The sequence below is a fragment of the Amblyomma mixtum genome, chromosome 10 (assembly GCF_055824585.1).
Source record: "Amblyomma mixtum isolate Tamu chromosome 10, ASM5582458v1, whole genome shotgun sequence".
NCBI lineage: Eukaryota > Metazoa > Arthropoda > Arachnida > Ixodida > Ixodidae > Amblyomma > Amblyomma mixtum.
The window spans coordinates 24,494,870-24,511,346 of NC_143021.1; the positions used below are offsets into that span (position 1 = coordinate 24,494,870).

At 49.7% G+C, this 16,477-nt stretch overlaps 1 protein-coding gene across 1 annotated transcript; it reads right to left on the reverse strand.

Annotated features, from left to right (window-relative positions):
- Nucleotides 1–1,255: 1,255 nt before the first annotated feature.
- On the reverse strand, nt 1,256–12,358 carry LOC149325398 (uncharacterized). The gene is made up of 2 exons (XM_089564263.1): nt 11,245–12,358; nt 1,256–1,794 (listed from the first exon to the last, which is right to left on the reverse strand). Exons 1-2 carry the CDS (start codon nt 12,356–12,358, stop codon nt 1,256–1,258), a joined length of 1,653 nt encoding a protein of 550 aa, XP_089420389.1.
- Nucleotides 12,359–16,477: the final 4,119 nt, after the last annotated feature.

Below are 16,477 nucleotides of genomic sequence, written 5' to 3' on the forward strand. Positions count from 1 at the left end.
TTCTTTTTTTTCCTCATATTTTCTTATGGTTGAACGCTCAATGGCATGCATTTCCAACTCATGCTTAAAGCATTCCCAAGATTCAATACATCCTGTTTTACTATTATTAAACATTTCTATGCTTTCCTTAATTTTTCTTAAAAATATGTCGTCTTCTATAAGCCTTGAGTTTAGTTTCCACATATCCCAGTTCATTTTTGCTTTACGCTGTTTCCTTCCTCCCAAAGTTACCGTAACTAGGCAGTGGTCACTAAATGACACTTGCTTCACTTCATACTGCTCACAGTAAGGCGAAATCTCCGGCGACACATATATTCTATCCAGTCGTGCGCGGCTACTACCCTGAAAATGCGTAAAATGCACATGATTCTGACTTTTCACGACGCCTATTACGTCCTCCAAGCTGCACTCGTTGAGGACACTCTTCAACAAATCAACACTCGGGTCTTTTACATCTTTTACATTTGAACGATCTTTAGGGTTCAAAACACAGTTGAAATCTCCCAATAATATGAGCACTCGATTGCATTCAAGGAACGAGGCTAACTGTTCAAAAAATCCGCGCCGTTCCTTTTGTATAGTGGGAGCATACAGGACAACAACCCTTACCGCGAATGTTTCATATGTGAAGTCAGACACGATAAACCGGCCCCTTGCACAAGTTATTTGTTCCTCTACGATGCCTATGTTTTTCCTCACGAAAAGACAGCATCCCGCCTACAACCCAGCAGCATGGCTTACACAAACATTGAATTGTGACCGAGAACCAAGCACCATGTTATCTGTTTGCTGTTCATCCTCAACTTTTGTTTCTTGAATAGCCGCGATATCTAGATCTAACTCCCCGAACAGTCGGTTCAACTGCACTTGCTTACGCTTCGAGGCAAGCCCTCGTACGTTCAGAGTGCCAACTTTTAGCGGTTTCTTCAAATAAGCCATAGCGTGCGCACAGCAAACAAACCACAGTGACTAAAGCTCACTGTTTCGGTCTCTCGTCGCAAGTGAGCGACGAGGACCGCGACAAGGCTAACTTGCCTTTCTTGGCTCCCTCCCCTCTCCAATGCCTTTCTAGCCGACGTAGTTCTCGTTCCGTAGCCGGTGCCTTTTCGTAGTCACGAGGTCGCTTAATGGAAGCGACTGTCGCATCCATCGGCGCCTAGGAGTCGTGGTCGCCTGAAGTGCTCTCCTTCGTTGGCTCTTCTGGCGGCGCTGCAGCATCCGCCTTCTTGCCAGTCGTTTCTGCGAGGGGGTCACCTTATGTCTTCTCGTCGCCAGCGGGCAGCTCCGGCTGCTGGGAAGCAGGGCCGTCGCTAAGTCCTGAAGGGGGCGGTGCTCCGGCGTTCTCCAGTTCCTCCTGGTCCATGAGCATCTCGCTGCCGTCGTCTTGCGGCGGAGCAGTACCCGTGGCCACACGCGCATACGTGCGAACGCATCCTTCCCGTTCGTGTCCGAAGGCGTGACACAAACTGCATCTTGGCGTGCGGCAGTCGCGTCGAATATGTCCCGTCCTTTTGCACCGTAGGCATATTGGTGGACGTCCAGGCACCACCACTAACACTTGTCCTCCGTAGAACTTGAGCATGTGGGGCAAATCATCGATAGAGAGCCCCTCCTTCAGAACCATGCGCACCAGACGGGTTGTCGATTCGACGTCTTCGAACCCGGGACTGTTCCACTGCTCGCGGTTGACGTCTGTCACCTCTCCAAATTCTTCAAAAGCCTTCTGCACAGAATCATTCGACACGTAGAAGGGCACCCAGTGCACCCTGAAGGACAACTCACGTTTGTTGGGGTCTATGACCGCACAATAGCGTTTTTTCACTTCAAGTGCTCCTTCTGTCAGCAGTCGTTCCTTCGCTTCCGCAGTTTTCAGCTTCAACATCCACACATGCGACATTTGAAAGGCCCCAATGCCAGCCACGAAAGGTAGAACACCGGCAGTTTCCAAAGGCTCACGAAAATCCTGTATGCGATAAGGCCGCCCGGCAATATCGCAGTGAAGGAAAACCGCTGTCTTCATTGCGTCTCCCGAAGGCAGCGTAGGCAAAACTAAGCGATAGCCCACTGGTGGGCGTCGCTCACCGAAACCTCGGCCAGACATGACCGATAACGAAGCGCGCTCAGAGCTTCCCATCACACGACCGTCTCCCACGGAAGCCGGAAGTGGAATCCGACTGCGCCACTCTTTTTTTTTTCCTTTATTGCCTGACTTCGGCAAGAACCACAGTACACAAATACACTTACACGGCACAATGAGCAATAATTAACAACACTATCAGCCTGGCGGTGCGTGGCTTCGTCACGTTAAAACTCCTTAAGCGTCACCAAAGGCTCGACTCTTTCGAGCCACTCGGGAGATTCAGGAGCAAGTTTCTGAACTTCAATATACTTATGCATGCACTCCCGAAAATAGATCCGTGCTGGCCGTGCATCAGGGTCGCGATGATATCCTCCCATTCTTGAGCGCCAAATACAATGGAGGCCCATTAGCATAATAAGGTCAGATGGTGTCCCATCCTCACTCTCTACAGGCAAGTACCGAATACCATAAGAGTCCAGCGGTAATTCCTTTTTTAAAGTCCTTTGTAAGATGTCCCAGAAGTATACCCCCTCCCAAATGTGCAAAAAAACATGGTCTATTGTTTCAGGTTGTTTACAAATTAAACAATGTGATCCCCAAGGTAGAAATAAATGCTTCCTTTCCAAGAATTCCTTTACTGGTAGTGTTCCGGTATGTAATTTAAAGAAAAAAGTTTTTGCACTTGGCGGCACCTGCATCGCCTTCACACGCTTAAGTACGTCGCGTCCCAGGCCTCCATTGTATAAGGCCCTGTACATAGGTTGTAGAAGAACTACATCGCACAAATCCTTGTACAACTTCTTCCTGCTAACAGAAGATAAATATTCATACGAAAATCGAACAGACAGGAATCGAACACTCGCGACAACCTCTCTAAAGTAACCAAAAATACGTCCCGAGAAACTTTCGGTTGAGACAACAAAGTCCGGCAGTGCATTTCCGAGCCTTAATTGGCACACAGTACGCCAAAATGGATCGCTTACATCGCGCACAAAACAAAATCTGCTTACAATCTGCCGCAGAAATAAGTGTCCCAGACTCAGGCCACCGTCCTTCACCCGCCTAAACAAATTGGTCCGGCTGCAGCGTTCACAGTCAGCAGCCCACACAAAAACGGCAAAGATCCGGTGCAGTCTCTGTACGTTCATCCTTGCACAATGCAACACTTGCATCACGTACCACAGCCTAGACATAAAAAACAGATTACACACTGTGGCCCTTGCGAAAATTGAAAGATGTCGCCCTTTCCACCTCTCCACCTTTTCACGCGTGGCTTGCGTCTGCGCTTTCCTGTACGAATCGCTATCGCGATAACCATCCAGTGGGACGCCTAAGTACTTTACTGGGGTCGTCACCCAGGACACGTTTGCAAAATTGCCGGGCTTCGTTGGCCATTCTCCGTGCCAAAGCCCCAGGGACTTTGACCAATTCACTTTACTACCGGTGACCTTGGTGAATTCTTTTACGCATGCCACGGCCTCGGTTACACCTTCCCGATTTACTGTGAACACCGCGACATCATCCGCATAAGCCAGCAGCTTAACTTCTGCCGCCTGTAGCTGGAAGCCTCGAATTTTTTCGCTTTCCATGATTTTCAAACATAACGCTTCAAAGTATATGCAGAATAGAAGAGGGCTGAGGGGACAACCCTGGCGCACCGAACGCTGCAGGCTAATGGGGGCCCCCAAACTCTTATTTACAATTAATCTTGTCGTGCAGCTCCGGTACTCCAAGGCCACTCCCTCGCAAATAATGGACCCTACATTCACATGGTCGAGTATGCAGAACAAGATATCGTGCGAAACACAATCGAATGCCTTCTCAAGATCTGGCTGAAGGATGGCTACACAGCTATTTGTGTTATCACAACATTCCAGCACACACCTCGCTCTATGAATATTGGAAACAATCGAGCGTCCCTTGATCCCACACGTCTGGTGGGGACCGACTATATCTTGAATTACTGACTGTAGTCTACGGGCTAAAATCTTCATGAAAACTTTATAATCTACGTTTGCGAGGCCGATAGGACGATATGCTGTGACCTGTTGTAACTTTTCCGCGTCATCGGATTTAGGGATTAGCACTGTATGGGATTTACCATAAGACGGGGGCAATTCATTTTCTTTGTAGGCTTCGTTGAAAACTGCTGTCAGTACTGGCGCTATTTCGTGTTTATATGCTTTGTTAAAAGCGGCGCTTAACCCATCAGGTCCAGGAGATTTACCCTGGTTCAGATTTCCTATCGCTTGCTCGACCTCCGACGCAGTTATCGACAGCTCCAGCCTTTCTTTCTGTTCGTCATCTAATCGCGGCAAAGCACCAAGAAACTTTTCCTTGAATGCGCTCACATCCACTTCTTGCTTTGCAAACAGCGCCTGATAATATTCAAGAAATGCCTGCTGGATATGCCCGCTGTCCCCAGATAACGCCCCGCCCCATTCAATCTTTTCAATGTGGTTTCGCTGAGCATGCGTTTTTTCGATTCCTAGAGCTCGTTTTGAAGGTGTCTCCCCAACAGCTAAATCTTGCACCCTAGCCCGCACAAGTGCACCGCGATAGCGTTCTTCCTCGAAGAGATCAATTTTGTGTTTTTTTTTTATGTCGTCCATCCATTTGCCTGGCTGTTCGCTTTCTTTTTCAAGAAGTTTTGCCAGTAAGGATCTTAAATTATCCTCCTCACGCCTCTCCTCTTGTCGTATACAGCTTGACCTTTCGATTGCTGCTATCTTTATTTGTTGTTTGCACAGTTCCCACTGCTGCCATACTTTCAGTTCCCCGCTCGGCTTTAATTTACTGATTTCGTCGTTTACTTTACTGCTAAAGATGTCGTCTGTGATGAGCTTATTATTCAATTTCCACATCTCCCAAGAAAACTGATTTCCTCGTTTCTTTATCCCTATCCCACACTGCACTAAACAATGATCCGAAAATGATACCGGTACCACATTGTAGCTACTGCATTTTGAAATAACGTTCGGTGACACATAAATGCGATCTAGCCGTGCATGGCTTGACCGTTGAAAATGTGTGAGTCTCACACAACGCTCGCCTTCTAAACATTCGGCCACATCGTCGAGTTGGCACGTGTCTATAATTTCTGAGAGTACTTCAGTGCTTCTGTCCCTAAATGCCCTTGCACTGGTTTTGTCACAGCCTTTCAGGATGCAAGTGAAGTCGCCCATGACGATCAGGGATTTCTCACAAGAAAAGTACTTTTGTACGCTTTGAAAAAAAACTGTCCTCTCATCCACCGCATTTGGGGCGTACACACAAATGATGCGCCAATATGTTTTGTCGTACAGGAAGTCAACCAAAACAAATCGACCCGAAGGACACGCCGTATATGCCTGAACCTCAAGTCCCGGTACATTCTTTACAAAGATGACACAACCCGCAGACGTTCCTACAGCGTGGGTGACAACTGCAAAAAACCTAGACGTGAAACGTCGCACCATGCTCCCGGTCTCTTCTTCCCCGCCAATTTTCGTTTCCTGCACTGCCAGGACGTCAATGTCATGCTCAGTTAAAAGGCGGTACACCTGGCTCTGCTTCTTCTTACTTGCCAGTCCCCTGACATTAAGTGTACCGACATTCATGGGGAACGCATGAGCCATTTTAAAGCAAAAGAAAGAGGCCGGGAACATGGTGCTTACCCTTCACGTCTAGCGCTTGGCTAGACGACATCATTGACACCGGAGCCATCCGGTGCTGGTAACTGGCCTGGCTGCGGGGGCGGCTTGTCAAGGGCTCTCCTCTCCGTCGACACATTTGGTCGTGGCCGGATGGACGACCGCCGTCCTTGGGTTGTTTTTGCCGGCGGCTCCTCGACGCTGGGGGCTTCCGCCTTGTCTCCTTCGGTTCCGGTCTGGGCGTGTGGCCGCTTCGCTGGGGCAGGGACGCCGGTCGTGCGGGCGCCGCTCTGGTCAAGGTTCTCCTCGGTCAGAGTCGCTGGCTCGGTTTCTTGGACCGCTGGCACGCTTACTTTATCACTCGACGCCTCCGTCTCCTTTCTAGAAGGTTCTGCCCCTTCAGGTTTGCGACCGGCATCGCTGCTGGAGGGTCCCGAAGAGCCCGTCGATCCTGCTTGCTTTTCGGGTTCCTCTATGCCTTTCGCAGATTCTTCGGCCTCGACAACATCCATCAGGAGTTCCGCAGAGTCGTCTTTCGACGCCCCGCCCGTAGCCACCGCGTAAGTGCGGACACACTCGTTATCCGCGTGGCCGTACTGCCGGCATTTTGTACAGCGGGGAACCTTGCATTCACGCCGCACGTGGCAGCGCAAGCACTGCATTGGACGCCCAGGCGCCACGAGAGCCAACTCTCCGGCGACACGTACCTGGTGTGGTAGGTCATCCACTTTCAAGCCGGGCTTCAACTTCAGTAGGACCGTTCTTGTCGTTGAGCTCTTGTCATTGACGCCTTGTATCCGCCACCGCTCACGCGTAACGTCGGTCACTTTGCCAAACGCCGCGAATGCCGTCCGGATGTCGTCGTCGGCCACACTGCGAAGCATCCAGTGTAGCCGCAGCTTTACCTGCTGGTCTTCCGGGTCGATAATGAGGCAGCGGCGTTTCTTAACTTGCAGCTCGTTGAAGGCGAGCAACTTCTTTGCTGCCTCCGTGTTCCGCAGGGTAACCGCCCACACGTGGTTGATTTGGTACGCCCCCAACGCGACCACGTCGGGGAGCGTACCGGTCTCGGCCAGGGGGTCACGGAAATCCTCGACCCGGAACGGCCTCGCTCGCACGTCGCCGTGAAGAAAAACGGTGTTGAAAACAACACGTCCTGTTGGCAGTGTCGGCAAAATAATCTGGTAATCCTTATCACCGCAGTCATCGATCCTGTTTCCGCGGCCGTCAAAGGCCGCTATCGCCGCTCCGCTGGAGCCCATGACCCTGCGATCCGTTCAGCTCGGCTGCCGGAAGCAGAATGATGCGCCACTCTGCTGGACGAGGAGAGAGAGAAAAGTCCCACGTATTTCAATTTAAATCAACATGGTGGTCATGGCACAGCGCCTGCCACAGAAGAGAGAGAGAGAGAGAGAGAAAAAAAAAAGAATTAGCAGATCGTGGTTTCGATCCACGGACCTCTGGGTTATGGGCCCAGCACGCTTCCACTGAGCCACTCTTTTTTTTTTATTGCCAGGATTATAGTCAAAATGAAAGGGTACAAGGCGTAAAACATATCAGCCACACTTGGGCTAACATGACACTAAAATTTTTTCAGAGACACCAATGCATCCAGACAAGCAATCCATTCTGGTGGATCAGGGAGCGCTCGATAAACTTCTCTGAGACATACGATACTTTCGGTAAAGTGGTCTCTGACAGAACGCACGACAGGATCGGCATGTTCAAACTGCATTCTCGTTTTCCACAGCGCGTGGAGGCCCAGGACCATGATAAGATCGTACGGTATATCGTCCGAAGCGTCTACCGACAGGAATCGTATTCCATATGGGTCAAGAGGCAACTGTTTCTTTAATGTGCGCTGGAGTACGTCCCAATGGAAAATCGGGTCCCAGCAGTCTAGGAACACGTGCTCTATGGTTTCGGGCTTGTTGCATAAAAAGCAGTTTGTTGACCACGGTATGAAGATGCCTTTTTCTTGAAGCCAGGTCTTAACTGGAAGTGTGTTGGTATGTAGCTTAAAGAAAAAGGTTTTAACTGAAGGTAATATTGGCATTTTCTTTACTCTTTTGAGTACGTTTTGTCCAGGGCGTCCACGGTGTGGCAAACGGTATAACGGTACTGGTAGCATGGTGTGAACAAGGTCCTTATACAGTTTCTTCCTACTAACACTGCACAAGTAGTCTTGTGAAAACCGCACGTTTAACAACCTGAACGCGAGCACTACTTCGCGCAGATAACCAGTCACAGCGCCACATGTGTTCTCACATGACGTCACAATGAATCCTGGGAGAAGTCTACGCAGCCTCACCTGCATCACGGTGCGGAGAAAGGGGTCATTTTGATCCCTTAAGAAAAGAAATCGTGACACGACTTGCCGCAAAAACAAGTGAACCAGACCTAGCCCGCCACACTTGACTGAGATAAACAAATTAGTTCGGCTGGATCTCTCCCAGGTCGAGGACCAAATGAAAGTAGCGAGGACACGATAGATTTTTTGTATGCTCGTTCGCGATGCACACAACACGTTCATCACATACCATATTTTTGAAATTAGGAAGACATTGGAGACAGTCGCACGGAAAAACATTGACAGCTGTCTTCCCTGCCATGCATCAGCCTGTTCTTTTGCCTTCGTTGTTTGATCGGTCCAGTATTGTTCAGGATCACGATAACACTCGAGGGGCGCACCGAGGTATGGTTTAGGAACTGTTGACCAATGAAGGCGACAAAATTGCTCCGGCGTGGCGTCCCAGTCTCCATGCCAAAATCCATAACTTTTGTCCCAATTTATCTGGGCTCCGGTGTATTCGCAAAATTGTTCAACAACAGCTGTGGCTTCTTTAATGCTTTCTTTGGTTGCGCATAATACGGCGATATCATCCGCGTAGGCCAAGATTTTTATTTCTGCCTCACGTACTCTATATCCTGTTATGCGTTCATTGTTTGCAATTGCCAAACATAGCGGCTCAAGGTAAGCCGCGAACAGCAAGGGCGAAAGAGGGCATCCCTGCCTCACCGACGAGCGAACGCTCAGGCTGTCTGTCAGTTCCCCGTTTACGATGATTCGCGTTGAGCAGTCAGTGAACGCCATTCTGACGCCTTCAGTGATAACGCAGCCTACGTTAGAATGCTCTAAAATGCAGAGCAGAGCCTCGTGCGAGACACGGTCGAAGGCTTTGGCCAGATCAAGCTGCATCATCGCAACGCGCTCGCCAAAAGCGTCACAACACTCGAGGACCGTTCGCGCGACATGCACGTTTGTTGCAATGCTTCGGCCTTTGATGCCGCAAGTCTGATGCGGCCCTACCAACTTTGTTATAACGCGCTGAAGTCGTGTCGCTAAAACCTTCATAAATATTTTGTAGTCCACATTGACAAGGGTTATCGGGCGATAAGACCCTGGCAAGAGACGTTTTGCTTCATCGTCACTCTTTGGTATCAGCACGACGTGTGACGTTGTGAATGATAAAGGAACTCGCTTTTTGTCGTATGCCTCAGTGATGACATTGTGCAAAATCTGAGCAACAGAACAGTTGAAAGCTTTATAAAAGGCAGCTCCTAGGCCGTCAGGCCCGGGTGCTTTACCAAGGGACAGGTCATCTATTGCGCGTTCTATTTCACTGACGGTTATCGGTTCTTCCAGTTGCGTCTGTACAGTGGTGAGCAGCCTTGTCTAGAGCGCTTGAGCAGCGCGCACTTGGTAACAAAAACCGAAATTAGAGAGCAGCCCCTCATTACAGGGCAAAGTTTTCGTGCCTGCTTTGTTTACGAGGCTATCTGGCGCTACTTCCGTGCAAGCTTTGCAGCTGGACCCTAGAGGCTGCCACAAAATCTGGATTTGTTTGCAAGGAAGTGCACCGCCCGAGCGCTCTAGACAAGGCTGCTCACCACTGTACTTCTTCGTCCAGCTGTGGCATAAAGGAAAGAAATTCTTTCTGGAAGCTGTCTTTCGTATCACGTGGGTGGCCTATCAAGTTCCGAAAATGCTCGGCCATCACTGTCTTGATAACCTTTTGGTCAGTCGTGATCTCGTTTCCGTTGGCAAGCTGCCGGATTTCTTTCCGACATGCGTATCTTTTTTCGTCGGATAGTGCGCGCTTTGTTGGCGTTTCTCCCGCCCACAGCTTCTCGGATCTTGCTCGTACAATTGCCGCTTTGTATCTTTCTGTGTCTATAGTTTCGAGCTGTGTTTTCACCCGCCTTATTTATTTGTTCAGTACATTTACCGGGCTGAATGTTTTCCATGCTTATCAAGAATTCTAGTTCCTGGCGAAGTTTTGTTTCGTTTTGTTTCTGGTTGAACTTAATAATGCTGCTTCTTTCGATGGCTATTATTTTAACTCTCTGTTTAAACTCTTCCCATTCAACTCCGAACTGGTTTGGCTGCAGTGTGAGCAACTTCTCTAATTCTTCAGTTACTGCGCTAACAAATGCATCATCTTCCAAAAGCTTCACGTTAAACTTCCAGAGGTTCCAGTTGAAGCGACTTTTGTTTTGCCTTCTTCCAAACGTTGCAGTTACCAAGCAGTGGTCACTGAACTGGACTGGTTGCACTTCATATGCTGCACATGAAGAAACCAGTTCGGGTGATGCGTATAATCTGTCTAATCTCGCGTGGCTGTCACGCTGAAAATGGGTGTACTGAGGACGTGTACCATTCGTCAATACGCTACCAATGTCTTCTAAATCATAATCATGCACCAGGGCACTTAATACTTCTGCGCTCTTGTCCCGAACTCGTGTGCGTTTAGCGCGATCATCCATTGTACATACGCAATTAAAGTCGCCCAACAATATCAACACTTTGTGACAGTTAAGGTAGGCTTCAACACGTTCAAAGAAAGATCGACGCTCGGTCTCAACGTTGGGTGCATAGACACAAATGACATGGAAAGATAAATCATAAACAGCAATATCAACAACTAAAAGGCGACCACTTTGGCTTGACAACACTGACTGTACACAGATCCCCAAGTTATTACGGATGAAAAGGGCGCAACCACATGATCCACCATTCGCATGACAAACGCATACGTCGAAATGCGTACGGAAATTGGACACCATTCGGTCGGTCAGTTCTTGGCTTTCGATTTTCGTCTCTTGTACGGCAACTAAGTGTAATTCTTTATCAATAAGAAGGCGGCTTAGCTGACACTGTCGCCTTCTTGCACCTAGCCCCCGGACATTTAACGTTGCTACGCGTAGCATTTCCCCGAGATTAAGAGCCATGGTAACACAATGGAATGGTGCCCATCCCCGGAAAGAATTCTCGCTCTCCAGGTCTGTGTGCCCATGTACACACCGCAAGTCTGCCAACAAAATATACACTGGGGCAAGCAGGAAGAACCTTGGTGCCAACAGCACCTTGCCTCGACACGAAAAGAAAACGGCACATCGACACAGCCATAGAGCTTAGAAATCCCCCCGTTCCCATTATGACGAAGGCAACACAAAGCTACGGAGGCGGTTTACCTGCGTGCCGAGAGTCGACCGGAATGTTCGGTCGCGGCTTGAACGACGCCCGCCTACCTGGCGTTTTCTGCGGCGGCTCGTCCCCGCCGCTTTCGTCCCGCTGCTGCAGCATGCTGGTGGTGTCTTCATGCGTCCGCTTCCCGGCTGCGGGACTCGCTGATTCACGGGACGTGTCCATGTTCTCTGCCGCGGTGTGGTCGTCGCTCACGTGCGGTTCAGGCTGCTTTTTTTCCTCGCCTTTCGGCGTAGCCACGACGTCCTGGGCAGGCGGTTGTTGCTGTTCCGCGTCGTTTGCCACAACGACAGGTTTCTGCGTAGTTTGCAGTTGAGGCTGAGTTGCCGTTGGCAAATGCGCTGCTTGTCTGCCTCCCGCCGACGATAACTCCTCGACGTCCGCCTCATCCATTAGCAAGTCGGACGTATCCTCCTTGCTCCCCAGTCCGGTGACGCTGGCATATGTCCGCTCGCACTGGCTGTCTTCGTGTCCGAAGCGCCGGCAGGCACCACACCGTGGGATGCGGCACTCGCGGCGAATATGACCCGTGCCGCGACAGCGAAGGCAGAGCGGAGCCCTGCCCGGCACAACCACGAGGGCCAGCTCACATGCAACACTTAGCTGATGGGGCACATCGACGATTTGCACTCCAGCATTCAACTTCAGTGTCGCGAGCCTGGTGGTAGAGCCCTTGTCAGTCACTCCTTGGACCCGCCAACGCTCGCGGGCGACTTCAGTAACTTTGCCGAACGGGGCGAAGGCGACGCGTACGTCCTCATCCGGTACACTGTGGAGAAGCCAGTGCACCTTCATGCGGACGTCCCTGTTGGCCGGGTCGATGACGAGGCAGCGCTGCTTCTTCACTTGCAATTCACCAATGCTGGCTAGCTTCTTCGCCGTTTCAGCGTCCTTGAACGTGACAGCCCAAACATGGCTCATGCGGTACGCCCCCAAGGCGATAACCTCGGTGAGCACCGACTGTTGAGCGAGGGCGTCGCGGAAATCTTCTACCCGGTACGGGCGAGCACTTACGTCCGCGTGCAAAAAAACTGTATTTACAACGAACGGACCTGTAGGCAAACTGGGCAGAACAATCTGGTACTCACTATCAGTTGACATAAACCTGTTTCCGCGGCCAGACATGGCCGCTGTAGCCGCTCCAACGGAGCCCGTCATCACACGTCCGTTCGCTTCGGCGCCCGGAAGTGGAATCCCCCACTGCGCCACTCTGCTGGACGAGGAGAGAGAGAAAAGTCCCACGTATTTCAATTTAAATCAACATGGTGGTCATGGCACAGCACCTGCCACAGAAGAGAGAGAGAGAGAAAAAAAAAAGAACTAGCAGAGCGTGGTTTCGATCCACGGACCTCTGGGTTATGGGCCCAGCACGCTTCCACTGCGCCACTCTTTTTTTTTCTTTATTACCGGACACTGACACATTACAAAATTGTACACGGAACAAATCAGCCAGCTCACAGCCAAATGTTCACGTAGAAATGATAGTAATAAGTAAGCTGTCATCCTTACGTGGGATGACGTTGTCGTGTTAAAATTCTCTCAAATGGATCAAGGGTTCTAATCTTGGCAGCCATTCGGGAACTGTAGGCTTCAATTTGTGCATTTCAACAAAGGCATGCATACTTTCACGAAAGTAGAGCCTTGCAGGGCGAGCATCGGGGTCTAAATGAAACCCAGCCATCCGGGAGCGCCAGAGGCTGTGCAGACCAATTAACATGACGGTATCGAAAGGTACGCCATCTTCGTTATCTGTTGACAGCAACCTGATGCTACGTGTATCTAACGGTAAGTCTTTTTTAAGGGTTCTTTGCAGCACGTCCCAAAAATAAACCCCCTCCCAACAGTGTAGAAAAACATGATCTATTGTCTCAGGCTGTTTGCATATTAAACAAAGTGACCCCCATGGCAGAAAAAAGCCCCTGTCCTCAAGAAATGTTTTTACCGATAACGTTCCAGTATGCAGCTTAAAGAAAATCGTTTTTACTCCGGGGGAAACTGGCATCCTTTTTACCCGCTTCAATACATCTTGACCCGGATAGCCGCTGTACAAGGCTCTGTACACAGGAACAGAGAAAAAGTCATCGCATACATCCTTATACAATTTTTTCCTATTGACAGAGCACAAATATTCAACCGAAAAACGAGTTGTCAAAATTCTGACACTGTTTACGACCTCTCTTAAAAACCCAAAGAGGCGCCCTGGCATACTTTCTGTGGCAACAACAAAATTTGGCAACGAACGCACGAGCCTTACTTGGCAAACAGTGCGCAGAAATGGATCAGTGACGTCGCGGAAGAAAAGGAATCTGTTTACGAGCTGTCGTGCGAATAAGTGTGCTAGCCCAAGACCCCTGTCTTCGACACTCCGAAACAAGTTATCCCGTCTACACCTTTCCCAATTCGACGCCCAAACAAAAGCGGCAAATACCCGATGCAGCTTCTGAATGTTTAACCTGGAACAGTGAAGCGTTTGCATTACATACAACAACTTGGCCACAAAAAACAGATTACAGACCGTTGCGAGTGCAAAGATAGACAGCGGCACACCGCTCCATTTGTCAGCTTTCTCACGTATTTCTTGGGCTTGGTCGCGCCAAAATGGCTCACTGTCTTCATAACAGTCTAAAGGCACACCCAAATACTTAACCGGTGTTGTGACCCAAGCCACGTTGTCAAACGTGCAAGGCGTCGATGGCCACTCTCCGTGCCAAAAGCCTAGACACTTTCCCCAATTCACCGGACTTCCAGTGGTCGTGCTGAAATCTTTCACGGCATCGACTGCCACGCTAACGCTCTCTCTGTTCGCACAGAAGACGGCTACGTCATCGGCATACGCCAAAAGTTTGACCTCCGACATGCGTCATGTGGAGTTGGAAGCCCTGTACATCTTCATTCTCAAGGATTGACAAGCACAAAGTTTCAATATAAATGCAGAACAGAAGCGGGCTGAGGGGGCAGCCCTGACGCACCGAACGTCGCACATTTACGGGTGCACCAAGTTCCTTGTTGACAATTAATCTTGTAGTGCAGTTTCGGTACGCCAAGGCCACGCCCCCACTGATAACAGAACCCACATTAATGTAATCTAGAACTGCAAACAAGGCATCATGTGAAACACAATCAAACGCTTTTTCAAGGTCGAGCTGTAGAACCGCGACGCTACCGCATGTTGCGTCACAACACTCCAGTACGCATCTGGCCTTATGTATGTTCGTAGCAATGGCCCTTCCCTTGATGCCGCAAGTCTGGTGCGGCCCAACAATCTCCTTAATAACGGTCTGCAATCTGGCTGCTAGTACTTTCATTAGTATTTTGTAATCAACATTTGTCAGGGCTATTGCCCTGTATGACGTCACCAATCTCAATTTCTCATTTTGTTCTGTTTTGGGGATTAGTACAGTATGTGACGACGCAAAAGAAGGCGGCAACAAGTTAAGATCGTAGCCTTCGTTAAATACTGCAGCTAACAATGGGGACAACACCTTTTTAAATGCTTTATAAAAAGCCGCGCTCAAGCCATCAGGCCCTGGCGACATTCCTGGATTTAGATTATCAATGGCACGCTCAACTTCATGTTCGGAAATCGGCCGCTCCAACCTTTCTGTGGTGTCAGCATCTAGTCTTGGCAAGGAAGAAAGAAACACGCGCTTAAACCTGTCTATGTTCATGTCGCGAAATGCAAACAGTTGCTGATAGTATTCGTAAAACGCACGTGCAATGCCGTCTTTATCTGTCACGAGGTTGCCGTTCCACTATTTCTTCTATGTCGTTTCGACGGGCATGCGCTTTCTCGAGACCGAGAGCCCGTTTAGTGGGCGTCTCGCCTGCTGCGCATCTTTCGGCCCTGGCGCGAACGAGCGCTCCTCGATAACGATCCTCTTCTAATAACTCAATTTTCTTTTTCAGTTTTCTGATATCCTCATTATAGACCCCTGGATCTTTGCACTCGTGCGCTATTAACTGATTTAGTGTCGCCCTTAAACATGCTTCTCGCTTTTCATCATGTCGAATACAACTGGCTCTTTCTATAGCTTTCATCTTCATTCCTTGTTTGCACCTTTCCCACTGCTCTCCAATGGTGGTGCACGGCCGTTGTTCTATCTCTTTAAGCTTCCCTGCAATTATTTCGACTAAAGCTTCATCTTCTAAGAGTTTGGAGTTTAGCTTCCACAGTCCCCACACAAATTTTTTCCTTCGGTTTCTAGGGCCGATTGTACATTTCACAAGACAGTGATCCGAAAAAGACACTGGCATAACGACATAATTTTGGCATTTCGGAATCACATCCAACGATAAATAAATACGGTCGAGCCTGGCATGACTGGAACCTTGGAAGTGTGTATTTCACGCTGCGCGCTCCCTCCAAACACTCCGCTACATCATCTAGAGCGAATTCGCCAACTAGCTGCGACAAAACATCCGTGCTTGCGTCTCTAAAGGCGCGGCTACTTGTCTTATCTCGAGCACTTAAAACACAATTGAAATCGCCCATAACGACGAGTTGTCGCCCAGTATTTAAATATCGCTGGATGCTCACGAAAAAATTTAACCTTTCATCAGCCGCATTCGGTGCATAAACACAAAGAACGCGCCATTCACTGTTATGAAAAACGAAGTCACACAAAATAAAGCGACCTTGCATACATGAAATCACTTCCTGCACTGTCAGTCCTGGCAACTTCTTAACGAACAGAAGGCACCCGGCCGATGTGCCAACCGCGTGACTAACAGCCACATCGTACCTCGACGTGAAACGCTGCACCATGCTCCCCGTGTCCTCTTCCCCTTCTATTTTGGTTTCCTGAACCGCCAACACGTCCACGTCCTGGTCCGTTAAAATACGGTATACTTGACTTTGCTTTCTTTTCGATGCAAACCCACGGACGTTAAGCGTTGCTACGCTCAGTGACTGTTGCATCGCCATTTTCGTACTTTAGAAGGACGCTGGGAGCATGGTGCTTACCTTTCGCGCCTAGCACGTCGCTAGACGCTTCCAGAAGTCCCGCCGCCATCGTAATTATCGGGCTCGACGTGCTGCGAGGGCGGCTTTTCGGCTGCCCTCCGGCCCGTCGCGATGTTAGGTTGCGGTCTGAAGGAAGGTCGTCGTCCCTGCACAGTTTTCGTAGGTGGTTCCTCGGCGTTGCCAGCGACCTGTTTATCCGCCCCGTCACCGGCGTCGGCGTGCGGGCGCTTCGGCGCACTGCCAGCGCTCGTTGACCGGCCGCCGTTTTCCGCATTCGTGTTCTCAGCCGCCCATGTTGCCGGAGCACTTGACCC

Excerpts from the sequence above, each read along its gene's own strand:
- LOC149325398 (XM_089564263.1), bottom strand. The coding sequence starts at position 12,358 with ATGACGGGCTCCGTTGGAGCGGCTACAGCGGCCATGTCTGGCCGCGGA. Across the intron at positions 1,795-11,244 it reads GCCGCCGCAGAAAACGCCAG|ACCCCAACAAACGTGAGTTG; the intron begins GTAGGCGGGCGT and ends GTGCGGTCATAG.